The sequence below is a fragment of the Pantherophis guttatus genome, chromosome 4 (genome assembly GCF_059756535.1).
Source record: "Pantherophis guttatus breed Tessera chromosome 4, ASM5975653v1, whole genome shotgun sequence".
Lineage (NCBI taxonomy): Eukaryota > Metazoa > Chordata > Lepidosauria > Squamata > Colubridae > Pantherophis > Pantherophis guttatus.
Genome location: NC_142066.1, coordinates 12158393 through 12176440, shown reverse-complemented (window position 1 = coordinate 12176440; position 18048 = coordinate 12158393). Strand labels below are relative to the sequence as shown.

General features: G+C 40.6%; 1 protein-coding gene across 1 annotated transcript; it reads left to right on the top strand.

The window, feature by feature from the left end:
* The first annotated feature begins 11924 nt into the window (after positions 1-11924).
* On the top strand, positions 11925-13771 carry LOC132709329 (olfactory receptor 6X1-like). The gene has a single exon (XM_060682681.2). It carries the CDS (start codon positions 12051-12053, stop codon positions 13014-13016), a length of 966 nt encoding a protein of 321 aa, XP_060538664.2. The 5' UTR covers positions 11925-12050; the 3' UTR covers positions 13017-13771.
* The last annotated feature ends 4277 nt before the right edge of the window (positions 13772-18048 follow it).

Genomic DNA, 18048 nt, shown 5'->3' with positions numbered 1-18048 from the left:
CTCGGGGTCGACCTCTGCCCCCCTGTCAACACAGATTGCGACCGGTCAGAGAGGTAGGAGGAGAACCACCGCAAAAAGAGCCTTGGTACTACAGTGGTTTAAAGCACCCTGTTATTAACACAGCTGCCTGCAATTTACTGCTGGTTCGAATCTCTCCAAGGCTCAAGGTTGACTCAGCCTTCCATCCTTTCTAAGGTAGGTTAAATGAGGACCCAGTTTGTGGGGGCAATAAGCTGACTTTGTATAAATATACAAAAGTATGAAGGCTATTGCTTAACGCACTGTAAGCCGCCCTGAGTCTCCGGAGAAGGGCGGCATATAAATCAAATTAAAAAAAAAAAAAAAACGGTGCCTCCCACCCCCAACCCCGCCAACCGATGCAACATGATACCATGGTCGATGGTATCAAAAGCCGCTGAGAGGTCTAACAGGACCAGGATAGAGGAGCAACCCGTATCCCGGGCCCTCCAGAGATCATCCACCAATGCGACCAATGCTGTTTCCATGCTGTGCCCAGGCCGGAAGCCGGACTGGAGCGGGTCTAGATAGACAGTTTCATCCAGGTACCGGGGAAGCTGTTGCGCCACCACACTCTCAACAACCTTCGCAACGAAGCGAAGGTTGGAGACTGGACGATAGTTAGCCAAAACAGCCGGATCCAGAGAGGGCTTCTTGAGGAGGGGCCTCACAACCGCTTCTTTCAAAGCGGCCGGCAGGACCCCCTCACTCAAAGAAGCGTTAACAATCTTCTGGAGCCAGCCTCGTGTCACCTCCCGGGAAGCCAGTACCAACCAGGAGGGACACAGGTCCAATAAACATGTGGTCGCGTTCAGCCGTCCCAGGACCCTGTCCATGTCCTCGGGAGCCACAGGATCGAACTCCCCCCAGATAATGCTCTCAAGACCTGCCTCAGTCATCCCATCCGGACATACCCAGTCAGAGGCCAGCCCTTCCCGAATCTGAGCGATTTTGTCATACAGATACTGCACAAAATCCTCAGCTCGACCCTGCAAGGGGTCATCCCGCACTTCCAGATGGAGGAGGGAGCGGGTCACCCTAAACAGGGCGGCCGGGCGATTATCTGATGACGCGATAAGAGCGGCAAAATAGCTAGTTTTCGCTGCTTTTATCGCCACTAGATAGGTCTTAATATGAGACCTCACCAGTGTTCGGTCAGATTCGGAGTGGCTGGTCCTCCAACTCTCTCCAGGCGTCTTTTCCGGCGCTTCATCTCCCTAAGCTCCTCGGAGAACCAAGGAGCTAGGTGAGTTCGGTGCCGGGTCAGAGGCCGCAAAGGCACGACTCGGCCCAAGGCCCCGGCAGCTGCACTATCCCAGGCGGCCACCAGGTCCTCAGCCGAGTCATGAGCCAGAATCTCAGGAAATGGCCCAAGCTCCATCTGGAACCTATCAGGGTCCATCAGGCGCCTGGGGCGGAACCACCTGGTCGGTCCCGCCTCCCTGCGGTGGGGTGCAGTAGTTAGAAAGTCCAGTCGAAGGAGCGAGTGGTCAGTCTATGACAAGGGTTCGATGGCTATATCCCCTATATCAAGGCCACTCAACCACTGACCAGAGACAAAAACTAAGTCCAGAGTGTGTCCCCCTGTGTGAGTGGGGTCATGAATTAACTGAGTAAGGTCCATGGCCATCATGGAAGCCATGAACTCTCGAGCCACCTCAGACGTTTCACCGATAGATGGCAGGTTGAAATCCCCCATGATGACAAGTCTGGGGGTGTCCATCGCCACCTCGGCTATAACGTTAAGCAGCTCGGGCAGGGCCGTTGCCATGTGGCAGGGAGCCAGGTACGTGACCAACAAACCCATCTGTACTCCACGACCCCACTTCACAAAGAGGGACTCACATCCGGCTATCTGTGGAACAGTGGTCTCCCTTGGATCCAGACCTTCCTTTATAATAACCGCCACCCCCCGCCCCTGCCCTGAGCCCTCGGCTGATGAAATGCACGGAAGCCTGGTGGGCATATATCCACGAGGGGGACTCCCCCCTCCTGGCCCAACCAGGTCTCCGTAATGCCCGCCAGGTCCGCCTCCCCCTCCTGAATAAGATCATGAATGAGGAGGGCTTTATTAACAACGGACCTGGCGTTGCATAACATCAGCCGGAGGCTCTGGCCCTGAGAATCTGAACAACCTGGGGAACAAGAAAAGCATTGGGGACTGGAGTGTGCAATCGCTCTAAGATAGCGAGTGCGCATTCCCCGAACATGATATGGTCCTCAGCTTCCGCCATATCTGCCTCTCCCACTCACTGTGTTGATGGAACAGCCCTCTTCAAATCGAACTCCAACCCCCTCCCCGACCTCTGGTTCTACGTCCCTAATGTCGCAGCCCTTCACTAAGGCTGGTCTTGAACCTGGTGGATTTCCCGCAGAACCCACCCTAATCCCCCCCGAACCCCTTAAAATTTTTGTTAAAAACCCACTAAAAAACCCACTTAAAAAACCCCTCAAACTCTTCTTTGCCACATGCCATCTCTCGGGACTCCAACGCCCGTCATCAAGATAGGCCCTCGATAACGAAGAGGGCCAGACCTGCGAGAGGGGGGAATCTCGCAGGGCACGAAGGTCATTCACCGAGTACATCGAACATCAAAGGGAGGTGATAGTCCATGGCCAATAGCCAGGGGCCAATTTGATGTTATCACAGTCAGAAGGAGTGAAATGCCAGACTTCCATAGAGTTCCAATGGAGCATGTGGGACCTCAGTGCCCTCTCACGGCAATGGCGGGAGTAAAATGCTGTTTCGATCCGGGACATAATCTATGGATAACTATGGGAAACAAGAGACAAATTCTTCTAGAAATTGTATCTCAACCTTCTGTACACAATAAAGCATCTGAGAAGGTTTTACACTTCATCTTTTTGCAGTTGAACAAGAAGGGGAATTAGACCAACCACAGAAGAGTTGCAGAGTTCATCCTTGTTTGAGTGCCTCCAGAGGGCCTCCTATATTGCATTGGCACTTGACTTCGATCCAAGGCACATGAGTCTTGAGCATATTCTAGATACGCTACATGGATACTCATGGGAATTTAAAGGAAAATATTCATAGAGACTGTTTTCCAAGCTTCCATAGAGAAGAAGTCAATAAACCTTCTATGATGCAATCTGCTAGATGCTCTTTAAATGTTAATGAAAATATTTCTCAAGAAGTCTACCATTTCCCCCTGAACACCTGATGCATCATTTTCTATAGTTCTTAAAAACATTGTCTTCATAAATTGGTGGAATGTTGGGATGAAGGGTCTTGTACTTGGAGAAGACAAGGCAGGTAATGAAGTAAGAACAAGTCAAGGTAAGCATGGAGAGATTTTAAGGTCCATGATCTATAAGACCAGGATGTGGAACAGAATGTCATCATAAAAATAACTAGCCTTATACACACATCAACCTCCCATACAGATACAGAGAGAAACATCTTCACTTGTCTCTCTATAGTCCTTTAGTTACTTTCATATTTCTATCATACTCCAGCAGTGACAAATTTCACACATGACACTAATTTCTAACAGTCTTTCTTTGGTTGTGGTCTCAGGTGTTTTGGGATTCCAGTTATTGGTCTTTAGAGGGCAGGAGGAGCTGACATCGCGATGGGATGGTTGGAGGATTCCTGGGCTCCAGGATCGCCGCCAAGAACCCCACTGCTAGACAGTCCTTCTTGGACCTCACAGTCTCGTTTTGACTGTGATAGTGGAGGGCACATCCTGACGATCCCAGGGACAATGCAAAGTCCCTGGTTGATCCGGGAGAAGCCCTTTTTCTAACGGCACAGCAGCAGCCATTGTAGCTGCTGAAGTTGGGACAGCTCCGGAAGAAGATTAGAAAGACAGTGAGTCGATGCGATGAGAGACTTTCAATTTAAATCAATATTAAAGAACACCCTGAGAGTGAATTGGAAATTAAATTGGAGATAAAAGAAAATTAAGCGGTGAAATTAAGCTGGATTTATTTCTTATTTTTAAACCATTTGCATTGATGGAGGTATAAATCATTGTTTTGTTTTTGACCGGGTCTGGATTGAAAAGGACTAACAGAACTGAGAGCTGTTTTACATTTTTAAGCCTTTGTGCCTTTTATTGAAAATATTTCTTTTTTTTGGGGGGGGAGGGGGGGATTTAATTTTTTCTTCTCCCTCTGGGGATTGTATTAATTCTCCATTTTATTGACAAAGAACTTTTGGAGTACAATAGTGGGGAAGAAAAGAGAGTGTGTAATACTGCCATCTCCATTTAATTCTCCATTTTATTGACAAAGAACTTTTGGATTACAAAAGTGGGGAAGAAAGGAGAGTAATACTGCCATCTACTGGATTAGAAACTTTGTTACTCTTTTTTATTCAAGCAGTAAGTTGAAACAATTGTGTTATATTTTGTTACAACTCAAAGAGTCTGAACTTTCTTGCAGATAAGATAGTTGGAAGTACATCTGAGGAAGTTGGAATTATCTGTATTGTTTATTCAGGTGTTCTTTGGGGAACTATCAGAAGTAGGAGTCTGAGACTGAACAAGGGAGATTTGTTAATGTTTGGGAAGGAGAATTGTAGAAAAAACTGGAATCCTTTTTACTTTCACCTTTCATCATTTTTCTTTTTCTCTGCTAAGTGATAACTCTCTGTATTCTTCCCCTGCTTAAACATTTTCAATGGACTTATGAAACTTTTCCATTTCCCCCCCTAATATATAACTGAATTGGATTAAGGTGTACAAGTGCCTGAAGATTGATTTTTTATTTTTATTTTTTTGTTTGGCTTTTTGGTCTTTCATTTTTCAGTTTTCTTTTCCTTTTTCTCGTATTTTTATTGATTTTGATGATATTTTATTGACATTGGGATTAAATTAAGCCTCTTTTAAAGCGGATTAGTGTATTGAAGAACCTGAAGAATTATTAATTTTTTCTTTCTCCCTTTTTTCTTTCATTCTCTTTTTTCTTGGCTTTTCCTTTTTTTGTTTTGGCTACTGGTGACTACTTGATAGAATGAGTAGAAAGGTAATGGCATTTGGCTCCGCCTCAACTACACCTTCCTCATCACCATCTGGAGGAAAGCGATCTATTCAGACGATGCTTCAGCAGGAGAAGGAGAAAGAAAAAGAAAGAGAGAAATAGACAACATTACAGATGATTCTTCAAGTAGTCCAGAAGATTGAACAACAACAATTAAAGACAGATGAAAAAGTGGCGAGTATACAGCAAATATGTTGAAATATGAAGATAGATTGCAAACAATTGAGAAAAATGAGGAAGAAAGAGAAGGAAAAATTAAAGACATAGATAACAGATTGGGAGAAGTTGAACGTGACAGGAGTGGATTAATTGAATGGGAGATGGACAGATCATAATTTTAGCTTAGATTCCAAAACGTAGAAGAGGAGAAAGGAGAGAATTTGGCAGAATTAATGATAGGAATATTGGCAGAAGCACTAGAAATTACCAAGGAGAAGATGATGGACGGGGTAGATGAGATATATCGAGTAATTTAAATCAAAGCAAGAATTGGAAGAACAAGGTTTTAAGACGGATTGGTTTTCTTATTTGCAAATACGTTCTAGATATGAAGAAGATTCTAAGCAAGAAGGTTTCCATAATGTCCTGACTAATTTAGATAAAATTTCAATGGGTTCTGATGACTATGTAATTGAAAAAATGTATGGTTATTTATTAGAGGTAAAATTGGAAGAAGAACAAGTTAAAGAAATAATGATTGCATGGGGGAAAAATTTTGGTCATGGGATTGATTTAGAGAAATGGCAAAAATTGTGGTTGCAAAATTATAAAATGACAATGTCAACAGCATGTAAGGAGAATCTGTATCAGATGTTTTACAGGTGACATCTACCCCCAACAAGAATAGCCAGAATGTTCAAGAGCAAATCGGAGAAATGTTGGAAATGTCATCAGACTCTAGGATCATATTACCATATGTGGTGGACATGTGTAGAAGCTAAAAGATATTGGACTAAAATCCACACTTGGTTGGAAAAAATGACAAAGAAACACATTGACTTTAAACCTGAGATATTTTTATTAGGGATTCTACCAGAAACGTATAACAGAGAATTGAGATATTTAATTGTGAATGTTTTAACAGCGGCTAGAATTGTATTTGCTAAAAATTGGAAAAAGGAGAAAATACCTACTGAAGATGAAGTTATTAAGAAAATTATGGAATGTGCTGAAATGAGTAAACTGACATTTGAAATTAGAGAACAGGAAGACAAACAATATTATATGATATAGGATTTATTTTATCAATGGCTAGATAATAAAGCATGGAAAGGAAGTATGAAATATGAAATAAATGTAATGATAAAATATACGAAGTGATTTTTTATGGGAGACAAGCCATTGTTAAATAATTGTTAAATGAGAATAATAGCATAAAGGGATATAAAAAATTGTCAAATAAGAGAAATTAAATAACTTGAAAATTTTGGATATGAGATTAAGCACAAAAGAATTGTAACTGATCGACACACTTTCTGTGATTGTAATGGATGATGGTTGTTTTATGTTTTGTTATGTTCAAAAATTAAAAAAAAATTAAAAAAGAAATCATAAGTGATAATTAAATATTTATATAGAAATAATTCTTGGTCGCTCAATAGTGAGACACTGGTGAAGGGGGCACAGCAACACCTGCATTTTCTGTGACACATGAGAACAGTAAATTTTCCTCCCCCTGTCCTTACCACTTTCTATAGAAGGACGATCAAGAGCATCTTGTCATATTGCATTACAGTGTGGTCTGGAAGCAGTTACTGCTTCGGACAGGAAGGCAGTGCAGAGAGTGGTGAGGATGGCAGAAAAGATTATTGATAGTTCACTCCAGGATGAAGCATATAAGCAATGCTTGAGCAGGGTCCACAGGATTGTCTGGGTTGCTACACATCCTCTTCATGACCTGTTTTCCTTGTTATCATCTGGGATGAGACTTCATGGCACCCAAAGCAGAATATCCAGATTCATTCACAGTTTTCTTCCATATAGCATCAACCTTGTAAACTCTTAAGTTTCCTCTTTCCACTATGTATTCAAAATGGACAGTGATAGATAGATAGATAGATAGATAGATAGATAGATAGATAGATAGATAGATAGATAGATGTGTGTGTGTACATCCAGGCACCCCCTCAAGGTCAACCACAGCCTTGATGCGGCCCTCAATGAAATTGAGTTTGAAACCCTACACTATAGCTTGAACCCAATTATACTTACCTGAAGCCATACTTAAGTATCATAAAAGGCTTATTGTTGAGTCTGTGACTTTAACCAAGGGATAATTAAAAGGGCATTACCCCCCTTTGTTCTGGCTATTTAATGTTCTATGGGAAAAAATGGTATATAGCTGTGTGTGGGGGACAGATGGACCCCATGAGAACCATGGGGCTGGTTGGCCCCATCAGAACCCCCATCCCACCTGTATTAACAACTGTTTTGTTACCTCTCCACCTTGGAAGTCTCCATCTTTTGCAATTTTATAATGCTGTTTTACATTTTTAAAAATTTTAATCTTAAACTATTTCTCTTTTTAATGCTTAATTTTATTGATTAAATACAATTTAATCAATTAACGTCCCTCTCTGAGGGAGATGGGGTGGGGTTTTAAAAAGTATGAAATGTAAATAACTACAAGTCTCAGTAATGGAGAAGAGGGATAATTGTTGAAAAATGGGTTCGCTAAAATGTAAAACCCAGGGGTAAAATGCTACCAGTTCAGACCGAATCTCCCGACCCGGTAGCGATGGCAGTGGGTAGTTCGGAGAACTGGTAGCAAAAACCCCTGCCCCCCCCTTGCCCATGCCCAACTGAGCCTTTGAGGCTGATCATTTGAGGCTTTTTTTTTTAACTTTTAAAAGTGTTTTTTCTACAACCTCTTCGGCTGAAGAGGTTATAAAAAATACACCTTTAAAAGGCTCTGACGATCCCAGCTGAGTTGCCTGATCAGCAGAGCCTTTTAAAAGCATTTTAAAATGCTGAAGAGGTTGTAGAAAAAATGCTTTTAAAAGAAAACAAAAGCCTCTGAAGATCAGGCAACTCAGCTGGAATCGTCAGAGCCTTTTAAAACATTTTTTTACAACCTCTTTGGCTGAAGAGGTTGTAGAAAAAATGTTTTTAAAAGAAAAAAAAGCCTCTGACGATCAGGCAACTCAGCTGGAATCGTGAGAGCTTTTTAAAAGCATTTTTTTACAACCTCTTCGGGCGAAGAGGTTGTAGAAAAAATGCTTTTAAAAGGTAAAAAAACCCACTTCTGACGATCCCAGCTGAGCAGTGCGATCGTCAGAGGCTTTTTTTTTTACTTTTAAAAGCAATGCTTTTAAAAGTTAAAAAAAGTTTGTGCGCCACAGCTGATCACCCCCCCCCATGCACTGTTCTACTTACCGTATGCCTACGCATGCCACACACATTTGATGTATAGTGCGCACTGCGTATGCGCAGCCAACGGACCGGTAGTAAACTGGTTCAGATTTCACCACTGGTAAAACCTCTGATTCCTCGCCCCACCCCCAAAATTGCCTGATTAAAATCTCAACTGTTGTTTAATTTCTTCAATTTAATCCCTTTGAGAAGGTGAAAGAAGGGGAAGGGGAAAATCCTAAGAAAATGATAAAACACTGCCTCTAATGAATCCCTTCCCTGAAAATATTTTACGTGATTAATAACAGAAGGATCCATACCTTGGAAAGGAAGTTAACAGTTCAGCCAAATAAGAACAGTCTTGTGTTATCCTATTCAAACCATAAATTTTAGGCACAAAAGTGAGATACTCAGGGGAAATTACAGAGACATGTGCCCTCAAGAGACTATGTCCCAAATTACTGCAGGAAATGAGCAATTTTTCTATGATGCAATCTTTCAGAGCGGCTTTCAATGTTAAGGACAATATTTTAAATAAGTAAATAGGATTTTCATAAAGGCAGATTGTGTTGCTGGCCGTGGGCACATCAGTGACTGCTTTGATATTGAAACAGAGTAGAAGAATCCATGAAGAAAAGATGAAAGGGTAAGGAACAATTAATGAAAAACTCAAGACATGTTGCGTACTTTATGCTTGGGTATTGCTAGTCTAGAGAAAAAAAGGATTGGGGTGATTAAAATAGAATAGAAATAGAATAGAAATAGAAGTAGGTAGTAGGTAGGTAGATACTCTAGGTAGGTAGGTAAGTAGGTAGGTGGGTAGGTGGGTCGGTGAGTAGATGGATAGATGGATGGATGGATGGATGGATGGATGGATAGATAGATAGATAGATAGATAGATAGATAGATAGATAGAATTTTTTATTGGCCAAATGTGATTGGACACACAAGGAATTTGTCTTTGGTGCATATGCTCTCAGTATACATAAAAAGAAAAGATACAAGAATCATAAGGTACAACACTTAATGATAGTCATAGGGTACAAATAAGCAATCACTTTTTTACAAGAGTTTCAAGATAATCCTATTCCACTGCTGGAATGGCCCAGACGTTAACCAATTGAAAATCTAGAAAATCTAGAAATCTAGAAAAGAAGGTGCGAGAATTTTTGTGGGAAGGGAAGAAGGCAAGGATTGCATATAAAACACTGCAAGGGAAAAGAAGAATGGGTGGCTTCAGATTACCCGATTGGGAAGCATATCAGAAGGCGGCCAAATTAGTATGGATCAAAGAATGGGTTACATTACAAAACAAGAGAATTCTGACGTTAGAAGGCCACGATCTACAGGCAGGCTGGCACGCTTATTTATGGGGCCTAAAGAATAAAAAGAATTCATATTTCCACAAACACAAATTAAGGGAGACCCTGATTCAAACATGGGAAGAAACTAGACAAAGATTTTACACGAAAGTACCGATCTGGCTCTCAATTATGGAGGCTTTGACTGCCTCTAATAAAGGGATATCTTGAAATTCGGCACGTACAAAGATATATTAGATGATAATGGTATTCTAAAATCACGAGAAATATTAAGTAATCAAGGTTTCAACTTAGATTGGTGGAGCTACCTGCAAATAAGCTCTAGATATCAAAAAGATAGGGATCAATTTGGTATAGAGACGAAGTACAACAATTTGGATAAAATTATGTTGGGGATTGAAAAGAAAATGCTAGCGAGATTTTACAACCTCTTATTAGGCGAGGACAGAGCAGAAGGAATAGCTAGGAATCAACTAAGCATTTGGGAAAAAAATATTGGCTATAGACTAAATTTCAATGACTGGGAGGAGTCTTGGAATAGGAATTATAATCTGACTAAATCAGCAATTTACAGGGAGAACCACTATAAAATATTTCATAGATGGTATCTAGCCCCAGCTAGACTAGCAAAAATATTTCCCAGTGCCTCAGCAATATGTTGGAAGTGTGGCAAGGAGGTTGGCACCTTCTTTCATATGTGGTGGTCCTGCCCGGAGACAAAAAAGTTTTGGACAAAAATACGAATCTAGCTACGAGAAATAGTGGAAGAAGATATAAAATTTCCCCCCGAAATTTTCTTATTAGGAATGATGGGAGATGGACTCTCTAAGGACAAGATACAATTAATTATACATGTTATAACAGTGGCCAGATTAACCTTTGCAAAATACTGGAAGGACAAACAAACCCCTCCAGAGATGACAATAATAAATAAAATCTTAGAATGTGCAGAAATGGCAAAATTAACAAATGTTCTTAAAGACAATGAGAATTCAAAATTTAAGGCAGTATGGGAAAGGTGGTACAAATGGTGGAATAATAGAATGAGACTATAAGGATATGTCTATTTCTAATAATGGTAGATTTGAAGATATTTGATATGTACATAATGTAAATATGTAACCGCACGACACCCCAGATGTTAATGGAGATTTGATGTTTTCTTTTTAAATTTTTTTTAAAAAAAATCAATAAAGTATTATTAAAAAAAAGAAGAAGAAGAAGAAGAAGCAATCATTCAATCTTGGTTTCACATTATAACAGCCGCAGAACTAAAAGACTTGGTTTACTCCATGGGAAGACATTGTAAGGCCGTAATTCATGCTAAAGGTTACCTAAATAAGTATTAACTGATGGGATAATTTTTGTATATCTCATTTTTTCTACGTGTTTCACTTTTCTTCTTTATACTGTAGTTACAGTATAAAGAAGAAAAGTGAAACACGTAGAAAAAATGAGATATACAAAAATTCTATTTGCTATTCTACTAGCAAATCCTTCATAAAAGTTATTGCATTACATTCTTGATTAAATTATCTTTCCATTGATATATAGTTTTATGGTACTACTCCAAAAAAAAAGTGGTGTTATTAGCTAGTTTTAGAAAATGCATTTTTTCCAAAAGGTTTTGTCCACTACTGTACATACACATAAGTACATGTATTGGATTTTACCCTTTTTGCTTTAATAAGTAAATCTGAAGTACTTTGAAAAATTCATCCATTGGAATACAAAGTTCCTTTGGGGAGCTTGGAATTTCCACTGAGAAATTTAAACACAGAATTTGTCTGAGGGCACGTTTTGCAGGCATCCAATACTATTGTTTTTATTTTCCATACGACTGGAAAGCAAAATCTTTTGGTACCTCACTTACAACTTCTGAAGGCAACCTGTTCCACTAGTTAATTGTCCTCACTATTAAGAGTTTTCTCCTTCATTCCAGGTTACAATTAACCAGTGCCTTCAGATTTTGTGGGTGCTTCATCACTAAGAAGAGACTGGACAGTCACTTGTCTAAAATGGTATAGAATCTCCTGCTTGAGCTGGACTAGAAGACCTCCAAGGTCCCTTCCAGGTCTATTCTGATTCTGATTATGCTTTTCTCCTTGATTAGTTTCCATCCACTGTTTCTTTGTCCTCTGGTGCTCTGGAAAATAAGTTGACCCCTCTTCTTTGTGGAAAGATCTCATATATCTCATCTTGCATGGGAAGAATGTAGAAAACCTCCATAACTCTGGTCAGAGAACTTAGATGTTTTCATAGCACACTTTTATGACAATAAGAAATAATTGATGGAAATATAGCAAAAGGTTGACTCAATTCGAATTCTGATTGCTTTGGTAGCTAAAGGGGAGGATGGATTTGAGCAACTGTACAAGACCTGCATATTTCCTCCTGGTTGGATTGTCCACATTTGGGAGAATGGAAAACATGATGTACGCCAGTGTCTTTCTCCTCTACCTCCTGACTCTGATGGGCAATGGGCTCATCATTATGATGGTAATCATGGACCGCCATCTCCAGAAACCTATGTATTTCTTCCTTAGTAACCTTTCTTTTATAGACATGGGACACACCACATCCTTCATACCCAAGATGTTGCTCAATTACCTCTCTGCTAGTAATGCCATCTGTTTTTATTGCTGTGTGATTCAGTTGTGCTTCTATTTTCTTTTTGGGGTCACGGAATTTTTCATCATCACTTTGATCTCCTTGGACAGATACGTAGCCATTTGCCATCCTTTGAGATATGCCACCATCATGACTTCGGGGGTCTGCCTCAAACTGGCAATAGGAGCGTGGTTTGGAGGTTTTATCTCCATAGTTTGTCAAGTAGTGATGATTGCCAACCTACCCTACTGCACCTCCAACGTTATCAATCATTTCTTTTGTGATGTTGGACCGGTGTTGAAGATTGCAGGAGGAGATACACATGTTATTGAAACCCTCGGTTTCCTGGTTTCTGTGGTGGTGATAATGTCCTCTTTGCTTTTCACCCTCGTTTCTTACCTCTTCATCATCGTCACCATTCTTCGAATGCCTACAACCTCCGGACAGCAGAGAGCTTTTTCTACCTGTGCTTCACATCTGATTGTAGTTTTCATTTTGTATGGCTCCGTCTTTTTTGTCTACCTAAGGCCAACAGTCAAGAACTCTTCCTTCAGGGTAATGAAGGTTGTCTCCGTTGTCTACACGATGATCACTCCAGTGCTCAATCCTTTCATTTACACCATTAGGAACAATGAAGTGAAAGAGGCTGTTCAAAAAATGATAGGAAGAAAGATTCCAGCTCTCCTCTGTGTTAGAAGGAATGAGAATTGATTCCATTATATATATTATTATTAGATAGATAGATAGATAGATAGATAGATAGATAGATAGATAGATAGACAGAGAGACAGATAGATAGATAGATAGATAGATAGATAGATAGATAGATAGATAGATATTACAAACACATAAATCAATGCATGGACAGTGTGGCACCTGAGTGTCATACATTCTAATACGAATAAAGCTTTTAATAAAGGGTGATATGATTAAAAGTTAGAACAAGTGATAGAAATAAGAGAAGGGGAAATATTAGAGTACACACTTTTATATAAGTAGCTGCAGATAGAGATAAAGATCCAAGAGAAGAATATGGGAGGCAAGGCAAAAAAAAAAAAAAAAAAAAAAGCATAGCAATTAAAGTATTGAAGCGGGCAAGAGACGATGGATAGATGATTTCTCCTTTTCGTTGTTCTGATTTACTTTTCTTTTTCTCTCACTTTCTTTTCTTTCTTTAGGTAGGTGACATGACTAGATGTTAAGTAGGATAGAAAGAAAATGTTTTTTTAATAAAGTGTGACATGATTAAAAATTAGAATAAGAGATAGAAATAAGAGATGGGACAATATTAGTGTATACACTTTTATATAATAAAATAAAAGGAATAATGAAAAAACAAGGAATAATTGGACAATGACAGACTGCAACTTAATATAAATGTGTACTATCAATAGAAATATATAAGTTGACTGAATGTAACAACTATGTTTAATTCTACTAGCTTTATTCGTATTAAAATGCAGGAATTGAATCCATTTTCAAGGGGATTTCCTGAAGATGAAACAAAATCTAAACTGTAAACTCTAAGTAATAACCTTAGTTTCCAGGGGCTGCCCTCGAAACAGAGAAAGATCGGCCCGCAGTGCCCCTGCAGCAAAAACGGGCTTCCGAGCTCCATTTTCAGCTGTGATTGCCTCCGGAAACCTTCTGCAGGTGGCCCTTCCGAGCTCTGTTTTTCCTGGCAGAGCATTGCAGGAGACTGTCACAGCCAAAAATGGAGCTTGGGAGCTCGTTTTTGCTGGCAGAGCACTTGGGCCACCACAAGGTGCCCCCAACATGAGTGATGTTGAGCTGGTCACACCCACCCTGGCCATGCCCACCCCGGTCCCCAGAGGTCAAATACAACCCTGATGCAACCCTCAATGAAATCGAGTTTGACACCGCTAATGTAGAAGATAAAGTTAGGTACCTTCAATCAGTTGGGTTTCAAACCAATTCATATCTATCAGTTATCTTTGAGTCTGGAGTCAAATATTTTTTTCCCTTTTACTGTGAGGCTAATAGAAGATGAAATGACAAGATTTTAACATGCTGGTTCATTGAGTGGAAGAGACAACCTCACCCGCATCTTCAGTGCAGATTAATTAAGGGAAGGTGGGATTGGGATATAAGACTGAATGTTTCTTGACAATGAATGACAAAATTATATACTACACACATCATTGGATGATAACATCCCAATGTAAAATGTCTATGGAGATTCTCAGTCTCCAGGTCATGGTTGTCCCAAAGGTTCTTTTTCAAGAGGCAACTGGACTTTCTGGTTTTTCTTGGAAGACATTTCACTTCTTACCCAAGAAGCTTCTTCAGCTCTGACATGGTGGGGAATGGAAATTAAACAGTCCTATCTCAACAGAGGAGGAGGGATATGACATCATCTATCTCCAATCCATAACACAGTCCTTTCAATAGTTCCAAGAAGGCTCCACATCCATTTGCACTACTAAGGTGATCCAGATGACACAGATAAACATCCAGATGGCCTCAATGACTCTCTAAAAGAATGCAAATGACCAGCTGTCTGCAAGGGGTATAAATCCTTCCATTCCCCACCATCCAGTCAGAGCTGAAGAATCTTCTTGGATTAGAAGGGAGACATCTTCAAAGAAAAATCAGAAAGTTCAGTTGCCCCTTGAAAAAAGCACCTTTGGGATCCCAATGCAAAGGTAATATTTATAGTGTCCTCATAATTACAAGCAGATATGCTGTCAGGTGAATCAGTTAAATCAGTCAACAAATCTTAAAGCTGCCAAATGTGAAAAACACCTCACAAGAGTATACAATGTCTAATTCCCTACATGATCTTGCCACTACACCATCCCACCTGAAAAAGATTTCAAATCTGCAGATCTTAAAACACTATGATAAGTATCTTCACCTTGAATTCCATGGAAAAATGAATGGGGCAAGAAATGGAAAGTTGAAGAAAGTCATTATTGGATGTCATTTATTTAGCGTATGGTTGGTCACACACAGTATTAAAACACTTCATTTTTATAGGTTAAAAACAATTAAAACAATAAAAAAGAGCCTTGGTACTACAGTGGTTTAAAGCACCCTGTTATTAACACAGCTGCCTGCAATTTACTGCTGGTTCGAATCTCTCCAAGGCTCAAGGTTGACTCAGCCTTCCATCCTTTCTAAGGTAGGTTAAATGAGGACCCAGTTTGTGGGGGCAATAAGCTGACTTTGTATAAATATACAAAAGTATGAAGGCTATTGCTTAACGCACTGTAAGCCGCCCTGAGTCTCCGGAGAAGGGCGGCATATAAATCAAAAAAAAAAAAAAAAAAAAAAAGCAGTAAGAAAACGTAAGAGGAAAACAGAAATAACATTTCGAAGTTTAATGTCAAGTTTGGAGATCCAATCAGTAGCTGCCGTTGTTATGCAGAGGAAGTCCCTAGAATCTCCTGGATACCTTCTGTTAGGGCATTCCCTCACTATATGCTGGATAGTCTGTCGAGGGGCCCCGCAATCACATTGTGCTGAAGGTGTCTTTCCCCATTTATACAGGAACAACATGGGGAGCTTCAGCCCCAACTCTCTGATGTGCAGCCCTCAGGCTTTGCTACTCTGCAGTGGAATACTGTGCACCTGTATGGATAAACAGCTCACATACAGGACTTATTGATGTTCAACTTAACCATACGATGAGGCTAATTACTGGGTGCATAAAATCTACACCTAGTTACTGGTTACCAGTTCTTAGTCAAATACACCCCCCGCACTTACGACGACAAGAAGCTCTCATTCAGGAGTATAGTAAGATCCTGTTAAATTCCTCTCTACCCATACATGGATACATTCCTGATCTCTTAAAATGCCGATTAAAGTCAAGAAATCCACCAATCTTGACAGCGCGTAAGTTGATGGCCGATCATCAGAACACCACACAAAAGTGGATGGAGGCATGGAATAGCTGTTCCCCTCAAGATGTCTCTGAGCATATCAGTCCTAGTAGTATACCTCCAGGATTTAGCCTACCCCGACACATATGGCTGACATATTATTGGATGTCATCTTCAGTTTGTTCCTTCCCTCTTTTATTGAATCTTTGAAGAGCCTTAGAAGATTTCACAATCTATCTATATAAAAAAGGCTGCATGTATGTATGTTCCAGTATAACTCTGGAACACCTTGAGCAATTTCAACCAGACTTGGTATGCAGATGACTTACTATCTGGAAACAAATACTGTGGGGGTGAGACACCCCTGGGGTGTATGTCTGTGTCTGTGTGGAATGCCTGGGCCATTAAGGAGAGCAAGTGCAGCATCCTAAAGCGGCAATTGTAGGTGATGTCATGGGATGGGGAAGGGAGACCCTCAGCCGTTAAGGACAGTGAATGTGGTGTCCTAGAGTGGCAATTGTTTGGAAAGGCAGCCATGATGTTCCCCCTCCAAAGGAGCCATGGGGAAGCACCTGATGGATTTGGGGCAAAGGTCCAGGATCATAGACAGGGTGGGAAAGAAGAGCACATCGAAGGAAGAAGGGAGAGGGCAGTGATGATGAGCATGAGGGTAGGGAGAAGAAAGGCCCTTCTCAATGGCTCCCTGTCAGACAAAGGCTTTGCCTATAAATATCCAGGCAATGGAGGGTTACCATCTAGTACTGTATATACAAAACTCAGTTTCTGAGAATGGCCCTTGGAAGTTGGTCCAAATAAAATGGGCATGAATCATGCTGATTCCAAATAACCTATTTGGGTCATAATCTATGGATAACTATGGGAAACGAGAGACAAATTCTTCTAGAAATTGTATCTCAACCTTCTGTACACAATAAAGCATCTGAGAAGGTTTTACACTTTATCTTTTTGCAGTTGAACAAGAAGGGGAATTAGACCAACCATAAAAGAGTTGCAGAGTTCATCCTTGTTTGAGTGCCTCCAGAGGGCCTCCTATATTGCATTGGCACTTGACTTCGATCCAAGGCACATGAGTCTTGAGCATATTCTAGATACGCTGCATGGATACTCATGGGAAATTAAAGGAAAATATTCATAGAGACTGTTTTCCAAGCTTCCGTAGAGAAGTCAATAAACCTTCTATGATGCAATCTGCTAGATGCTCTTTAAATGTTAATGAAAATATTTCTCAAGAAGTCTACCATTCCCCCCTGAACACCTGATGCATCATTTTCTATGGTTCTTAAAAACATTGTCTTCATAAGTTGGTGGAATGTTGGGATGAAGGGTCTTGTACTTGGAGAAGACAAGGCAGGTAATGAAGTAAGAACAAGTCAAGGTAAGCATGGAGAGATTTTAAGGTCCATGTTCTATAAGACCAGGACGTGGAACAGAATGTCATCATAAAAATAACTAGCCTTATACACACATCAACCTCCCACACAGATACAGAGAGAAACATCTTCGCTTGTCTCTCTAAAGTCCTTTAGTTACTTTCATATTTCTATCATACTCCAGCAGTGACAAATTTCACACAAATTTCACTAATTTCTAACAGTCTTTCTTTGGTTGTGGCCTCAGGTGTTTTGGGATTCCAGTTATGGGTCTTTAGAGGGCGGGAGGGCTGACGTCGCAACAGGATGGTTGGAGGATTCCTGGGCTCCAGGATCACTGCCAAGAACCCCACTGCTAGACAGTCCTTCTTGGACCTCACTGTCTCGTTTTGACTGTGATAGTGGAGGGCACATCCTGACGATCCCAGGGACAATGCAAAGTCCCTGGTTGATCCGGGAGAAGCCCTATTTCTAACGGCGGGGTGGCAGCCATTGTAGCTGCTG

What these genes read in the sequence shown, in the direction of transcription:
- LOC132709329 (XM_060682681.2), top strand. Translation starts at nt 12,051, where the DNA reads ATGGATTTGAGCAACTGTACAAGACCTGCATATTTCCTCCTGGTTGGA.